Source organism: Elephas maximus, chromosome 6 (genome assembly GCF_024166365.1).
Source record: "Elephas maximus indicus isolate mEleMax1 chromosome 6, mEleMax1 primary haplotype, whole genome shotgun sequence".
Taxonomy (NCBI): Eukaryota; Metazoa; Chordata; class Mammalia; order Proboscidea; family Elephantidae; genus Elephas; species Elephas maximus.
In genome coordinates, this window is record NC_064824.1 from 81,309,718 (window position 1) to 81,337,185 (window position 27,468).

At 35.6% G+C, this 27,468-nt stretch overlaps 1 protein-coding gene across 1 annotated transcript in view; it reads right to left on the bottom strand.

The window, feature by feature from the left end:
* The window catches only part of NCKAP1 (NCK associated protein 1), a 110,287-nt gene that overhangs the window by 33,703 nt on the left and 49,116 nt on the right, over window positions 1–27,468 (bottom strand). The window contains exons 11-20 of the mRNA XM_049887600.1: window positions 26,952–27,048; window positions 26,333–26,439; window positions 25,484–25,616; window positions 22,480–22,561; window positions 21,335–21,393; window positions 16,489–16,634; window positions 14,338–14,470; window positions 8,360–8,479; window positions 2,528–2,667; window positions 1,698–1,829 (exon numbers count right to left, since the gene is read on the bottom strand). Of these exons, the coding sequence (XP_049743557.1) occupies window positions 1,698–1,829; window positions 2,528–2,667; window positions 8,360–8,479; window positions 14,338–14,470; window positions 16,489–16,634; window positions 21,335–21,393; window positions 22,480–22,561; window positions 25,484–25,616; window positions 26,333–26,439; window positions 26,952–27,048 (1,149 nt within the window). The remainder of the gene's footprint in view (window positions 1–1,697; window positions 1,830–2,527; window positions 2,668–8,359; window positions 8,480–14,337; window positions 14,471–16,488; window positions 16,635–21,334; window positions 21,394–22,479; window positions 22,562–25,483; window positions 25,617–26,332; window positions 26,440–26,951; window positions 27,049–27,468) is intronic.

Below are 27,468 nucleotides of genomic sequence, written 5' to 3' on the forward strand. Positions count from 1 at the left end.
TTAATTAAAATCACTGAACTGACAAGGATGTTTGGTTTTTTTACCTCTCTTTTAGCTCACCATGACTTGAACAAGCAATTTTATAGAGAGAATAATCTAGATCACACATTGGCCTCAATATATTTATTCAACCAGGAATATCTACCTAGAGTTTCAGAAGTTTTCTGGTCCTGCTCTTGTTTCTGGGGATCAAATGCCTATTAATGTTATACACTAACAACCCTCTCCCTGAAGGTGACAAAGAGAATACCAAACTAAAAAACTAAACCCACTGCTGTCAAGTCAATTCTGACTCACAGCGACCCTACAGGGCAGAGTAGACCTACACCATCAAATTTCCAAGGAGCACATGGTGGATTTGAATGGCTGACCTCTTGGTTAGCAGCTGTAATACTTAACCACTACACCACCAGGGTTTCCAAAGAGAACACATGTGTGTTGAAACCACACAAGTCAATTAAAAAAGAGAAAACACTGCATTTAACTAAAACATCATTATAACTATTATTTATCGATTGACTGTTACATGCCAGGAGTTGTAACAGGCTTTACATAAATGTCCTCCCATCCTCATACTAACCCTACTATGTAGTTATTATTACCATCATTTCACAGATGAAAAAAACTAAGGCTCAGAACAAGTAAACTAATTAAGGTCATGTTCGCAAGTGGTGGGTCTAGGGTTTGAACTCCAAGTCTGCCTGATTTAGTGCTACCTCTCAACAAACTGTGTGACCGCCAAAACAAAACAACAAAAAACTATCGCTCTTTGAAAACTTCACAGCACATAAAACAGCTGTATTTTGTTTACACCCCACGTTACTGTATAAACCTAAAAGGAAACATAAATTTTGAATATAATTCCTTAAATCATATTTTCCTACATTGGCAATCTCTATCTCACTTTCTTTAAAATTCCCTAAGCATTAGAATTATAACCATCTTAAGACTTGTATTTTTAAGGATGGATTCCTGAAGACAACAAATAGATTCCATCACTAGAAATAGGTACAGAAGAACCAATTCAAGACAAAAATTGCTGTCCTTGTACACTGCTCCTAAGTCCTAAAACTGTGCTCAAATGATCAGTAAAAACCAACCCACTAAGACACAAGTTATTGGTCTTGGCATAATAATCTTTCCCAGGTAAACAAGTTGTTTACCCCTTGCCCTGATCACTAAGTAGATATTTGGTACAAAGAACATTTGCTTCTCCATGGATTAACAGGCCAGATTATTTATAGAAGGAAAACAAGGGAACTATAAACTGAACCCTACTTTCTACCCACCACTCTCCCACCTCCCAACCCATTGAGAATAATAAAAAACGGGGGGCATAATATTCCTCTGGTCTCAAGAGCAGGGCATTCTGGGTTTTACTGTCAGGATGCCTGCTTTGCTAAAGGAGAGCAAAAGACAGCCTTTGTTCCACACCAGGAGTAGTACTCACTTTGCATATAAGAAAGGCTAAGGCTCAGAAATATTAACTGACTAGCTGAGACTTACAATTAGTTATTAACAACAGGTACTGCATAAGATTTTGGGTGATTCAGGTAATTCCCAGTTTACTACTTTTTATACTACACCAGTTATACTGATGTTTCTAAAAAGAGTGACTTTATAGAAGGAAACATTAACAAATAGATACAACTTATTAATGAAACCAACAAACAAAACCAGTTTATATTCTTTCTTACTTAGTAAAGCGGATTTCCAGATGAGAAGTCAAATATTCTCTTGGGGTAAATGTATGCTCCCAAACCACCATGTTTGGTACATAATTTATAGAGAAACATAACTCAGAAAGTGCAGTGTGCAGTTTATCAAGGCTGAAAGAAATATTAATAAACAGTAAATGAAATGTTAAACATTTATCACAGACAATACAAAATTAATTTTATAAATAAATCAGATCTTATTTGAGGATAATACTCTTAGAATTAGATTTTTTTCCTCTCAGCTAACAAAGTTCAAAAGTTTTAAGGATATCACTTGGGAAGAAGTAGGAAATTTACTTCAAACAACAAATACTCTACAAATGACTGCCCACCCGTGGCTCCCTCTCGAACAACCAAACAAGCAAACATACACCCCTGAATGCTATCTGGCCTGGCATTCCTGTTTAAAAAAAATCATGTCAGGTATGTTCTAGTGTGTCACAACATGCTGGGGAAAAATCATCACAGATATTAGATTTTTTTTTTTTAATTGAAAATTATGGACTGCTTACAGTATACCCACTCCCCAAAAACTTTAGACAAATTCTTGGTCTTCAGTATTTAGTAAGCAAAGACAAGTATTATCTATTACATGTATTTTCTTCAAAAATAAAAAAATCTGGACATTAAGACTCTGTTGTGGCAATGAAATAAGCAGTAACTGGTTAATCAAGTTTATGAAGCTTAAAAAAATGTGTAGGGTATGAAGAATTTACCATTACTAGCATTTCCTCAGTACTAATGCCATAGAACAGATGAAAAAATCTTCCTCCCATAACAAAAAGATACAATAAAAGTGGATGGCTTACTTGGTCACTACCAGCCTGTTTTTCCTCATGCTTTCAACTCCTGGTTTTTCCCTTTCAGGTTCCCCTTTCTTACCAGTCTGCTTTTTTGACTTCTTATTCACTGCTTGACTGATGGTTTTGGCACAATGCTTGGGCAGCAACTAAATTTTAAAAGGAATGAAATCTTATTACACCAAATATTTTGAAAGCATAGTAACTAAGTAAACCTTAGCTCTATCCAGTTTTTGTTGTTGTGTGCCATCAAGTCAATTCCAACTTATTACAGCCCTATAGGACAGGCCAGAACTGCCCCACAGGGTTTCCTAGGTTGTAATCTTTACAGAAGCAGACCACCAGGCCTTTTCTCCCACAGAGCTGCTGGTGGTTCAAGCCGCCAACCTTTTGGTTAGCAGCCGAGCACTTTAACCACTGCATCACCAGGGCTCCTGCTATATTCAGACTATGTAGTAAATAAGATGCTAGCACAGTATGACGCTAGCACTAAGGACAGCAATATAAGTGACAGAGACTGCTTGCTTAGCTTGGGGAGCCCACATAGCACGGTGGAAAATAGAAATAGGTAATACTTGTGTGAAAAGATACTTCTTAGAAGAAGTTATATCAAGGCTGCAGTTTAACAGGTAAAGTAAAAATATACTAGGCAAACAAGGAATGAGAAAGAACATCTGAGTTGGAAGGAAGAATCGAGCTATGTAAGCACATGATGTGTTCAGAGTATAGGGAAACTACAGGGTGGTGGAGCATGAAGTACAAGGTAAATAAAGTGAGACGTTCAAGCTATCATAAAGGGCCCTGTTGCCCAGCTAGAGGCTGGATTTTAAATGTAAGCAATCCTAGAACCAGTGGGAATTAAAAAAAGCAGAACCATAGTATGATGAGATATTTTCTAAGGGTAACTGTGATACTGGTAGAAGACAAGACAAAAACAAGGAAAATGTTAACAGGGACAGAGTATTACAAACAGTTCAGGCAAAATATGAAAAAAGGGTATGAAGTAAGTATAAAGTAAGGCAGATGTAATAAAAATTAAGTAAAGTGGCCAGATTTGAGAGAAACTTCTGAAAGAAAATTGATAGGACTTGGTAACTTAGACATGAGGGAGAAGGAAGAATTGAGATGACACGAAAGTTTCTACCTAAGGCACGGCTAATACTTTTCCTGAGGAAAAAAAACACAAGATACAAGTGGGAAATAACCCATTTAGTTTAGACAGGTAACACAACAGGCAAGCAAGGAATGAGAAAGAACATTGTAGTCAGAAAGACAGTTGCACTATTCAATACAGTAGCCACTAGCCATGTGCAGCTACTAATCACTTCAAATGTGGCTAGACCAAACTGAGTAGTATTGGAAGGGTAAAATACATACTAATTTCAAAGAGCTAATACAAAAAGATTTTATTATTGTTTCTTTGATTACATATTGAAATGATAATATTTTTGGCTATACTGGGCTAAAAAAAAAACATTAAAATTAGCTTCACCTGCTTCTTTTTACTTTCTTTAATATGGCTACTAGAAAATTTAAAATATAATGTGGATTGCATTATATTTCTGGATAGTGCCGGGCCAGAAAAAGATTGAGTCATTACACATAAATGTCACCTAAAGCCAAGAAGTAGACTACATTTTGAAAAGAAATATAGAAGGAATTATACTGCCATTTGTGTTGTGGCGAAGGAGTTTCTTTTGAAACAAAATGAATAATTCTAAGGAAACCTGCAACTTCAAGAAATATTAAAGAGAGAGTCACTTTGAACCTCTACAACTCCTTACATAGAAACATAACTACTAGAGCACAAAACTAAAACCCACAGATACATTCACCACAAAATCAACTATCAAGATATCCCCTGACCTGTTGTCATCAAGTTGATTCTGACTCATAGTGACCCTACAGGACACAGCAGAACTGCCCCATAGGCTTTCCAAGGAGCAGCTGGTGGATTCGAATTGTTGACCTTTTGGTTAGCAGCCGTAGCTCTTAACCACTGTGCTGGCAGGGCTCCAAAATATCCCTACAACACTCAAAATACAAATGAATGGGGACAAACCACTGACAATGACAAGACCTGTGTGGTATCAGTGTATGTGCAGAGCAGCAGAAGGATGCCAACAAAGAACCTGAGAAAGAAAAACCCAGAAGAGCCTACAGGCATTCACCTGAAGACACAGAGGGTCCATTAGCAGAAAAGAGATCAACAGTAAAGTTGGAAGGGGCTCAAGCAGGTTAGTGCCTATGAATTGTAAAAATGATCAGCCAAGCTCTCCACCAGGACAGGGCCCTACATTGAGGAGAAGGTGCTGAGAATGCAATCAAAATTAAGCAGGATAAGGACAACAGAGATAAAAGAAAAACACAAGTAAATGTGGAAGAAGGAGGAAACTCGGAAAACAAGCAGCCATATTTGTTAACACTACAACAGAGAAGAGAGTTCTGTGAAGTTAGAATAACTACTCAAAACAACAGCTCCTTCCAAAAGACCACAAAAACTAATTTCACATAAAAATGAGCAAAAAAAAGTATCAGGTTCAAATTTCATACACAATTAGTATTAAGAAAAAACAGATTAAGGAACAGAATGATACCTACAATGAAAACACAACAGAAAGATTTAACTCAGGAAATAAAAGAAAAAAGCATTTTTAAGATGAATACTATACTAAAAGAAACACAAGCTTGAACAAACACTTCGAATAATATATTAAAAGAAATATAAGGCAAATAAGAGAAAAATACATAAATAAAAAAGAGCTGAAGAAATAAAAAAGGACTCAAGAGACAAATATGATAGATAAAGAAGATCTAATATATAGATAAAAGCCAAACCAAAAAACCCCATCCACTGCCACTGAGTTGATTCTGACTCAGAGGGACCCTGTGGGACAAAGTACAACTGTCCTGTTGGGTCTCCAAGTCTGTAAATCTTTACGGAGGCAGACTGCTACATCTTTCACCCTCAGAGCAGCTGATGGATCTGAACTGCCAATCTTTCAGTTAGAAGCTGAGCGCTTAACCACTGCACCCCCAGGGATTCTCAGATAAAGGTAGCCCCTGAAAAAAAAAAACAATAATTCAAGAAATCTTCCCAAAAATTAAGGGAACAAAATTTGACCCTGAATATGAAAGAACACACCAAATTCTTGAGAGAAAAACCAACACCAAGACTTTAAGAAGAAAAATATCTTATAGGCATCTAAGCAAAAATTTCATGTGATTTAGAAAAGAAAGAAAATTAGATTATCATGAGACTCTGACAGCCAAGTTTTATTCCAGAAGAAAATGGAATAACATATTTAAAACACTCAAAGAAAATGTGAACCAAGAATTTATAAACAATAATGTGAACCAAATTTACATATAACCGAAGACTTTCAAGTATAAAGGGAACATACTACTAGCAATATGCCATTCCCGTGAGCTCCTCCTGAGGAATTTACTAAAGGATGTGTTGGCAAATTATGGCCACGGATCAAATTTGGCCTTCCGTTTGTTTATGTACATAAAGTTGCTCAAGTCTCTGGATTCAGCTACCACATTACAGGAAACACATAGGATGGTAAGACATGTTGAATTTCACCAAGACTGTGGAAAACCCCACTCAGACTGTAGAAAACTCTACAGGTCAAATGTTCCAGGTTCTTTAACAGACAAATTATAAGGAAAATAAGAAAGATGGAAATTTTAAAAGACTTAAAAGATATAATAAAACTACAATGTCTCCACTCTTAGGTGATAAACTATAAAGAAATATAAGTGATCAATAAAAAAGTCAGTATTAATATAGAAGTGGAGGGGGGGTTAAGACTAAAAGCAGGTAAATGGAGGGACTTCTGGGGAGACATACAAAGTTCTATTCTTGATATTGGTGGTAGTTACAAGGCTGTTTACTTTATAACAACTCATTAAACTATATATTTTGTGAGGTTTCTGTTGTTTTATTTTATAATAAATTGGTTAAAAAAAAAAGCAGCAGCAGCAGCACATTTATCACTGAACTCCTCTGCACACCTTTTGGAAGTTTTCCTTGCTTGAAGGAGAAACTGCAAACTCCTTACTACGCCAAATGAGGCCCTTCGTTATCTAACCCCCTTCCATACGCACAGCTCACCAAACTTCCAACCTCATACAAACATTCCACATGCCAACCATAAAAATCACATCGATTAAGGATAGAGTTGCATAGCTGATTATTATAATTGCTGTCAATAAGTTGTAAACCTGTAGAACGCTGAGTCAGCAAAAGTTGTGTGAAGATACATTACAACAACAAAAAAAGCGTAATTGTAGAGGCTGCTTATATACAACCAAACACCTTAAGGGATTTGGTTCCCTGGTTTGGAGATTGAGGGTCATGGTTTCATGGGACATCTCAGTTAACTGGCCTAATAACTCATTCAGTGCTTTTGTTCTACCCCTAGCTCACTGCATAGTGCCTGGGGTCTTAAAAAGCTTGCAAGTGACCATTCAAGGCAGAATTGGTGTCTACTCACCTGGAGCAACAGAGAAAGAAGGAGAGTCAGGAATAGGAGAAGGAAATAGATGTGTAGCCGATTGCCTCCATGAACAACTACCTTCCTTTGCCATGAGACCAGAAGAACTAGATGATGACCAGCTACCATTACTGAACATTTTGATCAAAGATTCTATACAAGAATCCTGATCAAAAGGGGGAAAATGTAGGACAGAATGTAAGATTTTCATGGAATCTAGGCTTTCTGGAGCCAAGGAGGCTCGATGAATCCCTGAAACTACTGCCCTGAGATGATCTTTAAACCTTAAACCAAAGAATTCCCTGAAGCCTTTCTAAAACCAACAACATTTTAGCTTGACTAGTAAAGAATGTCTGTCTGGTGCATTATGCTTTTAAGATCTATCTATATGGGATCTAACTAACAACAGCAACTCAAAAGATTAGATACGAAGCTTAGGAGGCAGTGAGTTTATGTTAATGAGGGAGAAACAACTCAGAACAGGAGGGTGAGAATGACTGCAAAACTCGAAGAATGTAACTAGTACCACTGAATCGCACATATAAAAGCTGCTGGTGTCTGTTTTTCTGTATATATTCTCAACAAAAAATTAATAAAAAAAAATGTTTGCAGCTGTACACTTGTATACTTTTACCCATACAACCTTAGCATATGTTGCTCTCTACCTAGAAAGTATTTTTCATCACCACTCTGCTCTCAACCTCTCCCTACTCTCAGTACTATACATTGATCATCAGCTACCCACCATACATTCATCATCAGCTACCTACCATATATTCTCACCATACATTCATCATCAGCTACCTACAATACATTTTCACCAAAAGTTCATCTTCAGCTACCTACCATACATTCACACCAAATATTTGATCATCAGCTGCCTACCCACCTTAAGATTCATCTCAAGCCTCCCTTTTCTGATGCTCCTGTAACCACCCTCTCCCTTGTGCCTCTCCCTGCCCAACACACATCTTTAAAACAGCAAATACGATGTATTAAATACTTACATGTCTCCCTCTAGTGCAAGACCATAAGCTCTCTGAGAACAGAAATCAACATTCACCTGTATATGTCTAGTGCCCAGCATAGTGTCAACATAGTGTAGTTACTTAATGTTGTGTAAAGAAGTGAGAACATGGCTATTTTATTCAAACAATTCTATATATCACAAGTTGAGTTAGTCATCTGTAAAAAATCATACCTGTTAATGAAGCTTCACAGTTAATGAGATTTACTGAGAGTTTGAGAACTAAGAGATGGAAAGTAAAAAATCTGCCCAACAGCTCATTTTCTTGCCTTTATTCACAAATTTCCTGTCTGTATTAAAGAAAACAATTACCTGGTCACTAAGAGTACACTGTTCTGTGCAAATGTCAGTGATGAGATTTCGAGCTTGCTTAGCCATTTCATCCAGGAACATATTACATAAGGAAAGACTGCGATCTCCAATATGATGTCGCTGTTAAGGTAGAATAACAACAAAAATAGTAATAATGGTTATAAAAACGCAGTTTAAATGAAAATACTTTTTAAGTTAACATAGAAAATTAGGTTAAAGACTTACTGTACAATAAAGAGTAGGGATGAGGGATGTTATAGAGTTCTTTTATCTTTTGTAACAACTAACCTACTATATAGCATTTGCATGCAGTTGACATAAAGTAAGTACTTTACGATTCTACAAGTAATGTACAATTAGAAAAGAATCTTAAAGGACCAGTATTTTCCTTAACGTGAAAAGCTATGCATTTAATCTTCAACTTCCAAAAGGTCTTACATCTAATTCTTAAATATTAGAGCATTAAAACATACATTGTGAAAGAACAAATTAATGTTTTCTAATTTTACATGATTTAAAATTTTATATTTAATGTATAAATCTTGACATAATGAAGAACTCTGTAGTATATAAAAGAGGCTTAAGAGAAAAGAGCTCAAATATTTAAATAAACTTGTTAGAAATCAAATCTGTAAAACACACACACTCACAAGGCACTTAAATCTCTAAAATCAACCTCCCTTGGCAGAAAAAAAGGCTGACCATGCATTTTCTGAATGCAACAGAAGAAAAAAAAAAATCATATTGTATTTAACCTCTATGAGATTATACATGTACATTAAAAAAAAAAAAAAAACAAAGCCCCACTGCCATCAAGTCAGCTGTGACTCACAGTGACCCTACAGAACAGAATAGAACTGCCCCATAGTGTTTCCAAGGAGCGCCTGGTAGATTCGAACTGCTGACCTTTTGGTTAGCAGCCATACTTCCTAACCGCTGTGCCACTAGGGTTTCCTGTACATGTACATGTATAAACCAAAAAAAAAAAACCAAACCCACTGCCATCAAGTCCATTCCGACTCATAGTGACCCTATATACACACTCAAATCCATCCATCTCTACCTACATGATTTTGGGTCTTTTTAGTTTTGTGGGGTCTTGTAAGAGTTCGATGGGGTTTTGTCAATGGTACTGTTGAATATATACTGTTGTAAATTTTTTCCCTATTCATTTGTAATACTTTACAAAGAGATAAGAAAGGTTTTCCTTTTCCTGAACTCTTATATTCATATAACAAATACATGTAAAGCTTATATACAGTATCTTTTGTTGCTGACATAAATATGATACACAAAATATAAAAAAAAACTTACCAAACACAAAAAAAATTGTTCCTACATCTATCATGATATACTGCATTTTATTTAAAATGTCCTTTAAACCTTTAATAGGAAGCCAAGCCGAAAGGGATTTGCATGCCAGATATAATTCAATACTGGTCCACTCTACTTTAGGAAAGATTTCAAATTATCAACATTTAGCTCTAAAAAAAAAAATCAAATTCTGACTTTTGAAAGATAAAATAGAACTCTTGCTATTACTTCCACCTGAAAGAAGAATGCTGAACTAGGATTGTTTTAAATTCATTCTCCACAGACTTTAGACTAACTTATTTAAAATACAAATCTGACTTTGTTACTCCCCTTCAACTGCTCAGAAATGCTGAGACGGGAAAAAACAACTAAAGTTTCTTAACATGTCATAGGAGTCTCTCCACGATCTACCCTGCCTCTGGCTGCAGTGGTGAGAATAGACTGTAGGAGGACAATGGCAGAAGCAGAGGGGCCACTTAAGAGAATATTACAATAATCCAGGTAAAAGATGATGTGGTTGGGACAAGGAGAAATAGTGGGAGTTTGAATATGTAAATGCAGAAGCAAAGACAGAAAAGGCTCCAAGGTCAGATGGGCGTGGGGGCAGCACGTGTAGAATCAACAGTTCTATTCTAGACATGTTATATACACTTCACATGGCTAAAAATATCTAAGCTGAGATATTCAGTCAGCAGCAGGATAAAGGAAGAATCTGGATTTGAAGAGAAAGGGCTGGGCTGGAGAAATAAATTCAGGATGATTTTTAAATAATGAGATTGGAACAGAAGAGTGAACTATTGTAAGCAAAAAGATGGAAGCAACTAAGGTGCCCATCAACAGATGAATGGATAATTATGGTATGTTCATAAAATGGAATACCACACAATGATTAAGAACAATGATGAATCCGTGAAACACCTCATAACATGGAGGAATCTGGAAGGCATTATGCTGAGTGAAATTCAGTCAGGTGCAAAATGACAAATATTGTATGAGACAGCTATTACAAGAGCTCAAGAAAATAGTTTAAACACAGAAAAAATATTCTTTGATGGTTACGAGGATGGGGAGAGAGGGAGAGGTGTATTTACTAATTAGATAGTAGAAAAGAACTATTTTAGGTGAAGGGAAAGATAATACACAATACAGGAGAGGTCAGCACAACTGGAGTAAACCAAAAACAAAGTTTCCTAAATACAATCGAACGCTTCAAAGGCCAGAGTAGCAGGGACAGGGGTCTAGGAACCACGGTTTCAGGGGACATCTAGATGAACTGGCATAATAAAACATATTACGAAAATGTTCTGCATCCCGCTACCAAGTGGCCATCTAAGATGCATCGACTGCTCTCAACCCACCTGGAATGAAGGAGAATGAAGAACACCAAAGACACAAGGTAAATATGAGCCCAAGAGACAGAAAGGGCCCCAAAAAAAACAGACTACATCAGCCTGAGGCTGAGGAACTAGATGGTGCCCAGCTACAACTGATGACTGTGCTGACAGGGAACACAACAGAGAACCCCTGATGGAGCAGGAGAACAGTGGGATGCAGACCTCAAACTCTGGTAGAAGGATCAGACTTAATGGTCTGACTGAGAATGGACAGACCCTGGAGGACATGGTCCCCGGACCTTCTGTTAGCCCAAGACTGGAACCATTCCTGAAGCCAACTCTTCAGACAGGGATTGGACTGGACTATAAGATAGAAGATAATACTGGTGAAGAGTGAGCTTCTTGGCTCAAGCAGACACATGAGACTATGTGGGCAGCTCCTGTCTGGTGGCAAGATGAGAAAGCAGACGGCAACAGGAGCTGGTTGAATGGACACAGGGAATACAGGGTGGAGAGGAGGAGTGTGCTCTCTCATTAGGGGGAGAACAGCTAGGAGTACATAGAAAGGTATATGTAAGTTTTTGTATAAGAGGCTGACTTGATTTATAAACTTTCACTTAGCGCACACACATACACACAAAGTGAATTACTGTACTGGGCAGTGCAGACAGAGCGACATAATTACCAGTTTTCCAGAAATACTGGCTGCCACACCCCATTATTTAGGGATCCTTCTGACTCAGCAGGCTGTGAATTTCAGATCCAGCTCTAAAGGTACTGTCATTCTGCAAATTCATTATAAATGCTCCAGCTCAAAAGCAAGTCTCAGCATCAGTGGCCTTGGAGACTTTTCCTGTAATCCCTCTAACGTAAATGAGCTGAAAGACTAAAACTGACATCATTAAAGCAGGATTGCATTGAAAAGTATACACCTCAACTCACTCTATCTCACACCAATTTACCCTCAGGTGAATTCCCTCAGTGGGTTCAGAATGCCCCACTCATTAGATTGCGAATTTGTCAAGGGTAGAGACTGTATTCTTTGAATCTTTTTATCACGAGACTTAGCAAGGCAGCTGGAAAACAGCAGGCTTTAACAAATTCGCTAAATGAATAACACAGTAGTACAGCTTACTAGCTGTATGACCACAGGAAATATCACTCCACCAGCGACTTTCCTCAACGGAAAAGTAAGGACAACTATCAACAGTACTGGGTATGCTGCCACTTTGTCGTAACAATCAAATGAAACAAAAGATGGGATAAAGTTTTATAAGCTTCATGATTCTATATAACTACAAATAAACCTACTCCTTACTTATCGACTGTCTCGTTACCTGACGTTTTGCACTTACGATAAAAGCAAAAAACTTACTCTTCTACTATCTTGCTCATCAATGACCTCACCGACACCCACGTCCGCCCCATGCACAGCTCATTCAGGGCACTCATCCAGGCGTGTGGGGGAAGGAGCTGCGTCACCCCCAGAACCTAACCATGTTGGTAAGTGAGGAGTGGGTATAAATTATTAATTACCTGTTTTAATTATTTAAAAGAATTAAGTTCTACTCTTCTAAAGAATCATAACTCTATTAACTAAATGAGTAGGCAGAACACTAAAATAACTGACATAAGGCAGATAATGACAGATATAATAGTGGTAAAAAATACTATGCAATATGTTCAGAAAGAGACAAATACTAAATGGAGAAATGGCGAAAATCTTTTTGGAGGAGGTGGGATTTAAATTAATTGTTAAAGAAACGCTCACCTAAGAGCACAACAGTAAGAGTTCTTGGGTGGTGCAAAGAGTTAAGAGCTTGAGTACTAGCCAGAAGGTTGGTAGTTTAAACCCACCCACAGACACCCTGGAAGACAGGCCTGGAGATCTGCTTCTGGAATGTCACAGCCTTGAAAACCTCTTTCGAGTTCTACTTTGCATACATGTGGTCACCATGAGTGAGAACAGACTCTGTGGCAACTAACAACACGTAGAGGTGCAGTGAAATGAGTTTTACCTATGAGGAATAGCCTTAAAGAGACCAAAAATACAGACAAGTAAAAGTAAATTAGTATGATGTGTGTAAGGTGGGTTAGTAAGTAGGGAGTGAAAAGCAGAAGATAAGAATGGTGGGTAGAGATTGTACTCTTCAGGGTTTAAATGCCTGGCTCAGAAATTTTTACTTTCCTTCAAAAGCAATGGAGAACCATCAAATGGTTCTTAAGAAGGAAAGAGGCACTCTGATTGCACTGTATTAGAATTAAAAAAAAATATATCAAAGGCAGGAAAACCATTTAGAAATACATATGAAGAATACTGAAAAATCTAAACTGCCATAGTGGCAATAGCAACGGGAATTAGAGGATGGATTCCAGAAATGATAAGACAGAAAAATTAAGAGGATATGATGGGTAATTTAATGTGAAGGATGACAGTGAGGAAAGAGTTAATGACATATCTTAGGTATCAACTTTGGAGGAAAAAAACTATTAAATCTAAAAACTCTAAATCTATTAAAATAGGTGGTGTTAATACCCTCACAAATACTAATCCCTAAACCACTCCCTAATAAACTTCCTGTAGGCTAATCTCTCTCTCACATTCTGCCTCTCAAAGAATACAATCTGGAATAGATGATGTCACCTCATGTTTAAAATGCTAATAACGTTATTGTTATTGGTACCTTTCTTTTCTACAAGTGCTGCAGTTTTAAAGAGATTCACCATTAAGTTAAATTATAAGGTAATACATGATTTAATTTTAATTAATATAATTGCACTGTGATACTTGTTCTTTAAAGATCAGAAGAAACACTGAGTAAATTTTTGATAGATACTTGGTATCAATAAAAGCTACTACTAAGTACTTCACTTACTCAGTAATTGTAATATATGTGTGTGTATCTTACAAATACCAGCAAATCTGGTGTTCCCTGAATACATCTATAATATCAACAAGTAAATGAAAACAACTCTTTGAGTTGTTTATGTTTTCTCAGTAATTTATATTCAATTTTCAAATCTTTCAATGATAGTTTGAGAGAAAAAACATTCAAAGTCAGTTACTGTGTATACCATTACCATAAACATTAATACTTGATCCATCATTTATTTTAATAAAGGTAATTCCAAGTGACTTTGTAATACAGATGCTCTTACACGTATGTATGTATCGTGTATATATTCTTATACCTATTCAAGAATTCTTTTGATTCTGGGTAGAGACAAATTAGAAGCGAAGCTAAATTAGGTAATGATGACTATGTGAATGTTTGGTTGGTAACATGTTTTATTTAGTGTACTCTGCATGTCATAGTACTCAAAAATTACCTCTTCTGGACACAGTTCATGTGTGCAACTCATAAAATGAGTGCAAAGTAGTGGAAATGCAATCGAGTATCTTGACTGAGACGGTAGCTCCAAACACTGCTGAAACATCTTCTCAAAAGCACGACTGTAAAAACTGTGTTAGGAAACAAATTAAAATTTAGAATTATAAGTTTATAGTTAAAATAAAACTTTTATGAATCATATAGTTAATTTGATTTGATTCAAAGGGATGATTAAAAGTTACAAACTGGTAGAATTTATTCCCTTAAGAGGAGAATAATAGTTATTTTTCCCAAAGAATATCTCTTATACATAATCATTTCACAGTAATAATATTTGTGTAACGTTAACAAACATATAAAATAAGAAACTTAAACAGAAAATAAATCCTGTCTATGCCATGTGAGTACATAACATTCAAATCATTCAGAATCAAATGTCATCAAAGCTAAGTCACCATCAATTGTAAGAAACACCACTTTATATGCCCATAAAAAAGAAAAACATTACCAATTAAATAATAACGTGCCATTGATTTTAAATCACATCCCGATTTAAGAGATGTTAAATGTAAAAGAAAATGAACTGATAAAATACAGCACACCTCAGAAAAATAAGGCAGAAAGAGGTAGTAAAACGTCCTTATTTTGAATGTGGCAGACAAGAGAGCAATGCAACAATGAGAAACTATGGATAAAAATCAACTAATTATGGCTGAAAATTATAAATCTTAAACATTACTTCACAGTGTTTTTAGTTCCAAGAAAGAAGAAAGGACTTTCTACTTGCTATATACAAGAACTTCCCTCTTTTTGTAATAGGTATCTTTCTGTAGCTCAAAGGTGCCTATTTATAGAATGTTCCCTTGTCTTTGAAGGGAAACCCCGGCGGTGTGGTGGTTAAGTGCTACGGCTGCTAACCAAGAGGTCAGCAGTTCAAATCTGCCAGGCACTCCTTGGAAACTCTATGGGGCAGTTCTACTCTGTCCTATAGGGTTGCTATGAGTCGGAATCGACGGCAGTGGATTTGGTTTTTGGTTTGGTTCTCTTCGAAGATAGCCTTTGGGTCAGACAACAGTAACCCATAACCCAACAGTACAGGGTTACAAATAATCTTATAAAATCTGTGCTAATTTGACATATGATGTACCTAAACCTAAAAAGTGTATTTACTAACGTGTTTGTTTCATGAGCTCCTTCAAAAGACCTCTTACATCTTCCTTGCCCCATGATTTGAATTTCTTCTGCAATAACACTAATTAAAGTATGCTAAATTTTTTAAAAAACTGCCAAAATCAGTGTGGACTAGGTTACTTTCCACAATAAAAGCAATGTGAAGCTTTTCATAATGATCTCTATTCAACAGACAGAAATTACCATCCCTATTCACCGAGACTATCTCATTTTAGAAGTAAAGAGAAATACTAGGTTATCCTTAGCAGCTTCACTGAAGGAAAAAAAAAAAAAAGCCAAGAAGCAGAAAACAGAGTTGATATTACACAGGTTTGGAGCCAGATTACCTGAGTTTGAATCCTGGCCCCACTGCTTATTAGTGTGATCACAACCAGGTTCAGTTATTTCATTGAAACATTTATTAAGTACCTATTATGTTAGATACTAAGAAGCAAAGACAAGACCTGCTTTCAAGGACCACATTATCTGGACAGGGAAAGAGGACAGAACAGTTGTAAACTATTAAGTACAACAAAAGAGGTTATGACAGAAGCAAAGGATAATAGAAGCACAAAAAAGGGAGTATCAACATATCATAATATTAATGCTCAATTTAACATTCTAGTTATTTCATTTCTAGGCATTTCATTCCCAACATTTACTTTACTTCATCTGATCCACAACCTTTTTTTCTCTAAGTTTGCTCATGCAAAAGAGAGCCTTTTAAGGCAATTTGAAGCGATTGTTTTTTACCCCCTCAAAGAAACGTAAAAAAACAAAAGTTGCTCTTATAGAGAATTAAGAACATATAAAATCCCAGCTTGGTAAAGGGCTTTTGCTGGCAAGTTTAATAAAAATCCACTATTCCTTTCATTTTTAAGCATCTATTACTGAACCGCCTTAACTGCTAACATAAAAACAATCAAGAAACATATCTTTGAACACTAAAATTTCTGATTCAAAGAAAATTACAACTTACCAAAATATGGAGAGATCTGATGTTTCCACCAACATTTCCACCAAGGAATCTACCATTTTTGTATGAAAAATTATTGTATTCATCATCTTTCCAAGTTCTCTGTGATCTGCAAGGCTAAGGGAAGCCTTAGAGACACTAGTATATGCCTGCAAAAGTTCAGCAGAAAAAAAAAAAAGTAGTTTAGGTACAGACCAATGACTTTAGCCTTCTCATTCTACAGAGAAAAAAATCATTGAAAAATATTTAAACTGTTTATTGTGATACTGTATCAGTAAAATCATCCTTTTTAAAATTGTATCAAGTGATTCTAACTGGAAATTCCCATCAAGAACTTCTTTAAATATAAAACGGAATCTGATACAAGGTTGGTTCACCTTGAGCTCTATTCAAGAGAAGTAAAGTTATTATGATATCAAAAGTATAAAAGAAATAGCATGTTAACCCCGCCAAAATGAAATTTGCAATCTAGCTGAAGACAAACAAAGAACACAGGAAACCATCAGATGAATTTCAGTATCGCACATTCTGATTCAATGAGGTTTTACATTATACAGACTCATTAAAAACTATACGATAGATGGATAGATGGATGAATGAATGTCAGGTCGACTCCAACTCACGGCAACCTTATATACAACAGAACAAAACATTGCCAGGTCCTGCGTTATCCTCATAATTAATGATGTTAACAGGAGAAACAATGTGTAGGAGTTAGAAAGTATATGGGAACTCTCTTTCTGCACAATTTTTCCATAAACCTAAAACTGCTCTAAAGTCTCTTAAAGAAAATTAGATTCAGAAGAAATGGAGGTGACAAAATGAGATAATCTGATTAAACGACTCATTTAAAAAGTCTGATAAAAATTGGAGAAGCACCTATGACTAAATAAATAAAAGTATAAAATATGTACAACTTAAGGAAATTAGAAGACTGAAGGGAAGAGTGTAGGTTAAAGAGTAGCTAAAGATGCTTAAGGATCTGATGAAATACATAATGGAATGAGATCCCTTAGGAAACAGGAAAAAAAAAATAGACAATAGTAGAGAGGAAGAACTCTTCTCCAGGACTAAAAAAAAAAAGACAAGCAAGAAAGACGAAAGTAACTATAAAAGAGCAATGACCTTAGGATCAAAATTGAATGGGACTCCAGTAAAAGCACAAAGCAACCAGCTAAATTCTCCCAAATTCTTCCTACCTGAAACGAAGGTCAGTGATCAATGTTGGATCATTCATACACCTCTTATAAATACTTGCTCCTTCTTACCTGTGGTAATACTTTCTACTCAAAATCTCTTTACTTACCCTTTGCTCATTTTTGCTCTTTCCCTGTATATGCTGTTCCCCCCCACCCCAAATTCTACCTAGTTTTCAAGGTCCAGGTAAAATATTGCTTTCCCTATAAAGCCATTACTAGCAATTCCAACTTGAAAAAACTTTCTCACTTTTGAGAAAACTGCAATTAGTTGATAATTAATCATATATATTTTTTTATCTGTTGGCATCTGACCATAATCTTTTAGATTTTTTAACTGCTATTTAATTTTTCACACCTTTTATGCTTTGACTACTTAGGTAAATGACCAATTCCTCAAAAGAGGAGAGCAAGTGCAACTCTTCAACAGATTATGTAATTGTTAAATGCCAAGTTGGTTCCAACTCATAGCAACCCTACGCCCATTCTCACAATCGTTGCTATGTTTGAGCCCACTGTTGCAGCCAGTGTGTCAATCCACCTCATTGGGGGTCTTCCTCTTTTTCATTGGCCTTCTACTTTACCAAGGATGATGTCCTTCTCCAGGAATTGCTCCCTCCTGATTGCTCAATATTTTATCTCCTGTATCCTACAGTGGAGCCCTGGTGGTGTAGTGCTTAAGAGTTCAGCTGTTAACCAAGAGGTCTGCAGTTCGAATCCACCAGCCAATCCTTGGAAACTCTATGGGACAGCTCTACTCTGTCCCATAGGGTTGCAATGAGCTGGAATTGACTTGACAACAATGGATTTGGTTTGTTTTTTTGGTATCTTTTTTTTTTTTTTATAGTTAGTCTGTGGACATGGAATCTTCACCATGTATCGGCTCCTCAACATCTTTGTCAACCTCCTATATTCCGGACATTGCCTTCTACCTTACACTTTCGACATCTCCTCCTAGCCAAGACTTCTCTGGTTTAGCTGGGTGTCCCATTTTTCTCTTCCTTGGCAAGCTTTGCCCTATTTGTTCCTTAAACATAAGCGTCTATATGCAGTAGGAAGGATCCTTGGTCACGCAGTGGTGCAGTGCTTGGCTGCTAACTGAAAGGTCGGTGGTTCAAACTGACCATCCATTCCGCAGAAGAATGATGGGTAATTTACTTCTGTAAAGATTACACCCTAGAAAACCCAATGGGGCAGTTCTTCTCTGTTCTATAGGATTGCTATGAGTCGGAATTTGACTCGATGGCAATGGATCTGGGTGTATACAGTAGAAAGAGGCACAGTGATTGCATGTCCCAGATGGTTAAGAGCAGGTACATGAAAGAGTCAGACAGGCCGTTGGTGCTGATCTTATAAAAAATCTCAAAAACAGGGATTTATCAATATTACGCTCTTCATAATCACTCAAGTATTTTGCCATATGAATGAATTCCAATAAAACAAACCTAAAATTCTCAAGTGAATCCTTGAAATGACTAAACAATCCTAACAGTATTTAATAAGGGTACACTGACAATGCATCTAAATCTCCAAAACTCTCTGAACCCAAGTAGCCAGTTTAGAGAGCAGGAGACTGAAACAGTTCAAGCTTTGCGACAATGACTTTCAAAATTTCATAAATTTAAATGACTTTCCAAAGTCATATCCTTTGGCAGAACAATTCCACTTGTTTCCACTTTCCATGCTTTACTTCTGTATTGTTTCATCTCCTTTTTTAAACAGGCAAATGCTAATTGGTAAACTTTGTTATAGGAAAAAAACAACCTAAGATACATGCACATTTAATATTTTGGGATGATGTGCTTCCCTGCTCCCGCACTACCTGGCTCTGCAGCCTCAGGCAAGTTACTTAATACATTTGACTCATCTATGCAATCTACACCTCTAAAAATATGCTCCCCATAGAACACAGAACAAGCAGGGGAAATGTCTAAGTATCTAGACGTCAGAAGGAAAGAACTTAAAAAAAGCAAAAGCATCTCAAGGAACTAAGCAGATTCCCAGAAAAAGAAGTTCTTTCTAGGAGTTCATCCTGAGTCCACTGAAAAATCTCTTCAACATGCACACACTGCTTATATTATTTAGTTTTTTATAAAAAAAAAAAAGTAAGTTTTATTTTAAGTTGCAGAACAGTAATGTAGTATGATCCCATTTACATGCTTATACATCTAAAAGAACAGAGATCAGTTATTAAAAGTGAGTATTTCTTTGGAATAAGACTGGAAGAGGTACATACTTTAATTTTCTAATTTATCTCTGGATGGTTCGAATTTTTTTTTATAAGAAGATGCATTATTATTATTTTAAAATGTCTATTTCTAAGACATACAGATTATTGAGAATACTAAGCCACAGTTTTCCCCTAATTACTAGAAATATTTTAGGGGCAATTAAATTCTATCATTAATTTCATTGTATACACAAAGAGTTTAGGCTTGCATTTTAAAAGCCTTTAAAGACTATGTGAGAGTTACACACTAAGTGAAAACTTTTAAAGTAGGAGAATTTACTTCTGCACTTGAGAAAAATGAAGCTGTTGGCATTAGATCAGGGAATGGCAAACTATAACCCCTGGGTCAACAGCCTGTTTTCATAAATACAGTTTTATTGGAAAATAGTCATGCCCATTTGTTTATCTATTGTCTGTGGCTGTTCTCATACCATAACGGCAGAGCTGAGCAGTTATGAGAGAGATTACATGGCCTAGAGAAAAGACTCACATTGTCAAGGATTTCATTTTACTTGGATCCACCAATCAACCCCTATAGGAGCAGCAGTCAAAAAAATCAAATGATGTATTGCACTGGGCAAACCCGCTGCAAAAAAACTCTTTAAAGTCTTGAAAAACAAAGATGTCATTTTGAAAACAAAGGTGTACTTGCCCCAAGCCATGATATTCTCAATCACCTCATATGCATGGAAAAGCTGGACAATGAATAAGGAAGACTGAAGAACTGATGCATCTGAATTATGGTGTTGGCGAAGAATACTGAATATACCTGCCAGAAGAACAAACAAGTCTGTCTTGGAAGAAATAGAGCCAGAGTGCTCACTGGAAGCAAGGATGGTAAGACTTCATCTGACATAGTTCAGACATGTTATTAGAAGAGACCAGTCCTTGGAGAAGGAAATCATGTTTGGTAAGGTAGAGGGGTCAGTGGAAGAGGAAGACCCTCGACAAGATGGACTGACAGCGGCTGCAACAACGGGCTCAAACGCAGCAACAACTGTGAGGATTGCGCAGGACCAGTCAGTGTTTGGCTCTGTTGCACAGGGGGTCGCTATGAGTCAGAATCGACTTGATGTCACCTATCAAAAACTATATGGCCCACAAGCTTAAAATTTTTAACATGTGATTCCTTACAAAAAAGGTTTGTCAGCTCCTACACTAGATTATAAATATTTTGTCAAAGAAGATTTTTTGCCTCCACCATAGAATTAAGTATTTGAATCATTATAATCAAAAGAGATGTTGGGATTTAAATCTCTAGATATTTTAAAATTATAATAATTAACTTTGTTCAAGAACCCTTTTATACTAGATTAAATTAGAAATATTTATCCAAGTTTAATAACTGGTACAGCTGATCATCTGACTAAGGTATTCAATAACAAAAACAGAATGACAATGAAAATTAAGAAATTATTCTTACCTGTAACCTAAACCAGTCTAATCTCATTCCTCTGAAATCAAATACTTCCCCATCTTCAACTAAAATTAGAAAAAGAGATTACAAAGCAAATTAACATTTTCACAAATCTATAATCATATTTTAAAATTAAAGAGCTAAGAAAGTGAAACAGTAATTCTCAAATCCTACAAACATGATGATAAAAAGGAAGGTTGTGCTAAGAGAAGGGTCATGTTCAGATTTTTCTCCTAAACTCTCCAGTTCTCAATTTGTTTGCTTATATTAATTTGAAGCCAGAGAGCTGGAGAGATCCTGTGACTATTACACCTTGGACAGCATGCTGAAGAACCACATAATAACTCCATATAAACCAAATATCGCCAGGTAAGTTAATAGTAATTTCAGTACTAGGTTGCTTAAACTAAATATTTATTATTCAGAAAATTTTAAAGTTTCTGGTATCTTTCATTTAAAGACAATAAAACTAAAACAGCATACCAATCTGTTGGAATGGAGTGCTCAAATTATGGAGAGAGAGTCTAGTGTACAACAAAAATTTTTGTATTAACAGAACCAAGCTCAATTTCCTATTCTACTACTTAATAACTGTTAAAGCTTGGACAAATTATTTAACATCTCAAACCCTGAGTTTCCAAATGTGTAAAATAAAAGTAGTAACAGTGGTTTAAAGAACTGGTATGGATTGAGTGGGATAATACATACAGAAGTGCCTGGGAGAGACTAAACATTTTATAAACAGTATCCACTCCTGCTATTTTTATAGATAAGTTTCAACCCAATTTCTACTTTGTTACGATATGTTGTTATTGTCCTTGGGTGCCCTCAGCGGTTCATGCACAACAGAATGATATTGTTACAATACGTAATACTTTATTGTTTTCTTATTTTCTTTCTTAGAATATGCCTCTTTTTTCCTGCTGAATAATAATATTAAACTATAATTCTTATGATTTTTATAAACATCATCACAGACCCATTTGGAAACCTTTGCTTCAGAAAGAAGCGTCAAGATAAAAAGAAATAGATTAAATAGGTCAAAATTCGACTAAGCCATTTTGCAAAATTAACTGTTAAATTATTTCCTTATTAATCAAGTTTGAAAACCTAATTAGAAGAAAACATGCTTCTACTTAAAGACTAATTACCTTGTTTTACACTAAGGGAAGTCATAGTGTTAACAAAAGAGGACATGATGATCGATTCATCTTCAGGGCAAACAGAAAGATTCTGGAAAAGAAACAAAAATATTAAAAATACTTGAGAAACAGCCCACAGGCCCATCAATTAGTGAATGGATAAATAAACTGTGATATATCACATACTGTAGAGTATTTTTCAGCAATAAAAAGGAACAAAATATTACTATGTACGATAACACAGATGAATCTCAAAAACATTATGCTAAGTGAAAAGAATAAAAAACAAAACAATATGTAACATGACTCCATTTACGTGAAATTTTAAAAAGGTAAAACTACAGTGACAGAAAGAAGACGAGTGGCTGCTGGGGGTGGAGGGGAGGAACCATCTTTTATAGTACTGCACGAGAAAACGGTTAAGGGTGCCGGAAACCTTCTACATCTTGAGTGCAGTGGTGGCCACGCAAATGCACACATTTCTCAAAATTCAAACCACACACAGAATATATGTACGATAAATTGTATCAATGTGGATGCTAAAAAATAAGTTTTCTAAAAAAGTGAATGCTTAGCTTACAAACAGAATAAACACTGTGGATTTTCAAAACATTAGGACCTATTAGAGTGAATATATTAATATGTTTATGGTCTTAGTTCTAAATTTATTAGTCCTTACAAATGCTTAAAAAAATCATATGTACTTTATAAGATAGTGGTAAAGAGCTAAGGCTTTAGAATTAAGACGTGAGTTTGAATACTGGCTCTATTATTTATGTACTGTGTAATACTGAGGAAGTTACATTAAGGTCTGTTTTTTCTTCAATAAATAATGGTAATGATACCCACCCTCATGGAGCTGTTGTTTAGATTTAATTTAATTAGCTATCGGTAAATGCTGGCAACTGTTATTATCAGTATTATTATTGCCACGGCTGATACTACTATTACTGCAACCCCAGAAGAAATGCTAAAAAATTCTCAGTACTGTTAAATTGTTTTTATAAAAAACAGAAATAGCTATCAAATGACTTAAAAATTTTAACACTATAAAATAAATCTGTAAAATTTGTTATTATTAGATGCTGTTTAGTTGATTTTTTGACTCACAGTGACCCCATGTGACAGAGTAGAACTACCCCAGAGGCTTTTCTGGGCTGTAATCTTCATGGAAGCAGATTTCCAAGTCTTTCACCCATGGAGCCATCGGGTGGGTTCAAATCACCAAACTTTCAGTTAGCAGCTTAACCGTTATGCCACCAGGGCTCCTTACAAAAAAAACCAAACCCATTGCTGTCTAGTCAATTCCAACTTTTAGCAACCATATGGGACAAAGTAGAACTGCCCTATAGGGTTTCCAAGGAGCATCTGGTAGATTCAAACTACTGACTTTTTGGTTAGCAGTCGAGCTTTTAACCACTGCATCACTAGGGGAAAATAGCCACAACATCATTTCAAAGTTTCATGGAACCAGGAGTTTTGGTTTACTTTTATATTGCGTGCTCTCATGAATAAATAATAAGAGTAGCCTCAAAAAAAAAATTTTTTTTTCTAGTTTATGTGGTAAAAAATAATTATTCAAACAAAACTACAGCAAGATAATAATACCCTAGGCATAAAATCAGGTTTTCTGCTTCATTTTTAATGACCATTCTAAAAAGGGAGCATCTTAGCTCCATCTAGTGGGTAAAAGAGGGAATAAACTACATTAGTTTTTTTTTTTTTTTTTTTTAGGATAGTAACTTATAAGTTACAAATAATTCAAAGTAAATAATTACATGAACAATGTTTTTGTTATCTGTATTTTTAGGCAGGCTTAGAAAAAAAACAAGGGTTTCAAGGCATGGCTACTTTTCTGAAAAATCATTAGTTTCAGAGAAGTTTTAATATGAAGAGAATTTTTACAGCTCTTCCTTTATACTATACGCCTAGAACGCAAATGGTTACATGCCTGACTACCAGCCAAAAGGCTGAAGGTTCAAACCCACCCACAGTGCCCTGGAAAAAAGGCCTGGCGATCTGCTTCCAAAAGGTCAAAGCTTTGAAAACTCTATGGAATGCAGTTTTACCCTATACACATTGGGTCACCGTGAGTTAGAACTGACTCAATGGCAACGGGGGTACAGGTAGAGCAGTTTTAGACAACTGTAATTTTATGAAATGAAGCGAAATAAAATACTATTTTCTAACAGTCTATTCATTTGTTATGAAAATATAACAAATTTATATTAAGATGAAAAACACTGAATAAAGAAATGGAAAGGAAAAAGAAGCTAAGATTGAAAATCAACAGAGGTAAATCCAAAAGAAAATTTGCACATTTAATTAAATTAGGACATGCAGATTAAACATTTACTGAATACCTTCTACCATACTATGCAAAAATACTTATTTTCTATTTTTCCTCTTTATTTTATTTATTATATTTGTTTATTGTTACTTAATTTATTTATATTATATTTATTTTTATTTATTATAAATTATTTATTATAATTTATTATCAATTATATTTTCTCCATCATCTCTTCTACATCGCCACAGTGACTGCCCAAGTTCAGGCTCTCATCAGGTCTCAACTAGCCTACTGCAGGAATTTTTCTTTTGGTCTCTCTGCCTCTTCTTTTGGTCCCCATCAGTCCATTGTCCACACTGAGCCGGGGCAATCTTTCTAAAGCAGCAAATGTGATATGACTAACCTCCTCTTTCACAAGACCCTCTATAATTTGCTTACAGCAGACCAACCACCTCAAGGATAAAAAATCTCTTCACCGTGTTCAAGCTGAGCTTTGCACACACTCTTGATAACACCTATCACACTGAACGACAAGGAATTTTTTCCTCCCCTCTACACAATGATCTCCTTGCAAAGACATGACCATGATTTATTTACATTTGTATTTCTACCACTTGGCACATGACTATGTTTCATAAATGCTTGTTTAGCAAATATATCAGTTGCTAGAAAGAAGGAAAGAACAAAAGGGGGAATAATCAGAAATGAGATAGCTTTTACCTGCACAAGTTCATTGAGGACAACAGCATCAAAGCCAGAAAGGTACTGCACGTAATACCTCTGCATTACAGGTCCGTACTTCCTTACATGTGCTCTAAGCTCTTCCATGTAAAATATTAATTCAGCAATGTGCCTTGTTTAAAATTTTTTTAAAAAATTGGAAGAATACAGTCAGCATTATCCAAGAAAATACGAAAACGCCCTTGATAGTACTACTAGAAGCTTTTTTCTTAGAAAACACTTCGTCAAATATTTAATATCAATTACTTTCTTTTTAAATTTCATATGAATAAAGAAATTATGGAAAGCAAAATACACAAAAAAGCTAAGACTGAGAATCATCAGAGGAAAATGAAAATAAATTTATGACATCTCATAAACACATCATAAAAAATGAAAGAGGATTAGAAAGAAATAAGATTTTTCCATATGATCTCATTTCTCTACCTCAATTATGTTAACTCCTATTGAGGGACTGAGGACTAAAACGAGAGACATTTCAAATGACACATTAGGTTGCAAGTCTAGTTTTGGAGGAATTCTCGTTTAAACGTTTTGTGTAGTGAAATCATTTTGAAAAATTTATTCCATAGGAAACATTACTGAGTATAGTCAAAGAAAACAATACTGTCACCATCTAGGGTACTGAAAAAAATATTAAAAGCCCTCACTTAAAACTAAAATTGAATGTGCATTCTAAAAAGTATTACGTACTGCAAATATATAAATATTCCTGTCGTGCCAAATCTGAAAAGCCCTAAAAAAGTTTTTAAAAATAATTTTATTTCAAAGTCCCCAAATTCCACAGCCCAGAAATTAGAATATATGAAAATGATTTTGCTAACTTACTTATCTATGAAGTCATCTGCACTCTTCTTTGGCATGTTATCTGCATGACGAAGTAGCCAGATAATTTCATCACGAGCAAAGGACAATGCCATAAAAACAAAAAGTGCCTAATTTAAAAAAAAGTAACACTGTTTACTCTCATGCAAAGATTTAAAAGAAAACCCATTCAAAATCTTTCTCTAAGTGAAAAGTAACTCACAAGAAGTGGTAATAATCAAGTTTAAAAGAGACACGAGACTAGTATGAAGTCTTACAACAATACTGGAACAACTTCAAGGGGGATAAATTAGAAGTTGCTTGTTAATGAGCAGACAACTGAACCAAAAAAGTAAGCAAAGGTAAAAAAAAGTGCCGGTGCCAGGTAAGCACACCAGTATGTGCAGGAGATAAGGACAGAGGGGAGCCTGGAAGTGTGTACGAGGAGGAGCATGCCTACGAATAAATGAGGTATCTGCATGAGTGTCACATCGGCAAATTCATCCTCAGCTAAAATATATTTCAAACCCCTTCATGTAGTTACTGACTTAAATTTTAATAAAAATCCACAGACAGCAGAAATAACAAGTTTTTAAAAAATATATGGCACACTCGTAATTGAAATAAGAATTGAACCAATTACCTTGGGACCTAGCAAGCCAGGTTGATCAGAGAGGACAGTAGCCAATTCTTTCAGCGCTGACCTTAAAAACTTGCGTCTTTCTCTGTGCATTGAACCACTATAGAAAAAGACGGCATGATACGTTACCTGCTTCTACTAAAATTCATTAGAAATTAAAGTAACTTGACATTTCAAGATCATCTTCCAAAGATTTTTAGAAAGCAAAAGCGTCTACAAAAATCATCTTCTATGTGTCTGTCACGAAGTAATTTTCCAATCTCATGATTACCTTGCCTTTCTTGTGCAACTTCAGTAACCATGTTTATCCTGTTACACTCCACTTATTAATGTCCTATCCAAACTTCAGGATCAATCCTTCTAGAAGCATTTCCTAATATCCAGCTGTCCATTTTTGAAAATTTTCTGCAATTTTAATACCATATAGCTCAGCACTTTTTAAACTAGGCTCGGAAATCTTTGAAGACAAGAACTCTCCTACCATATACAATTCTGTCACCCCACACAGACATTAAAAATT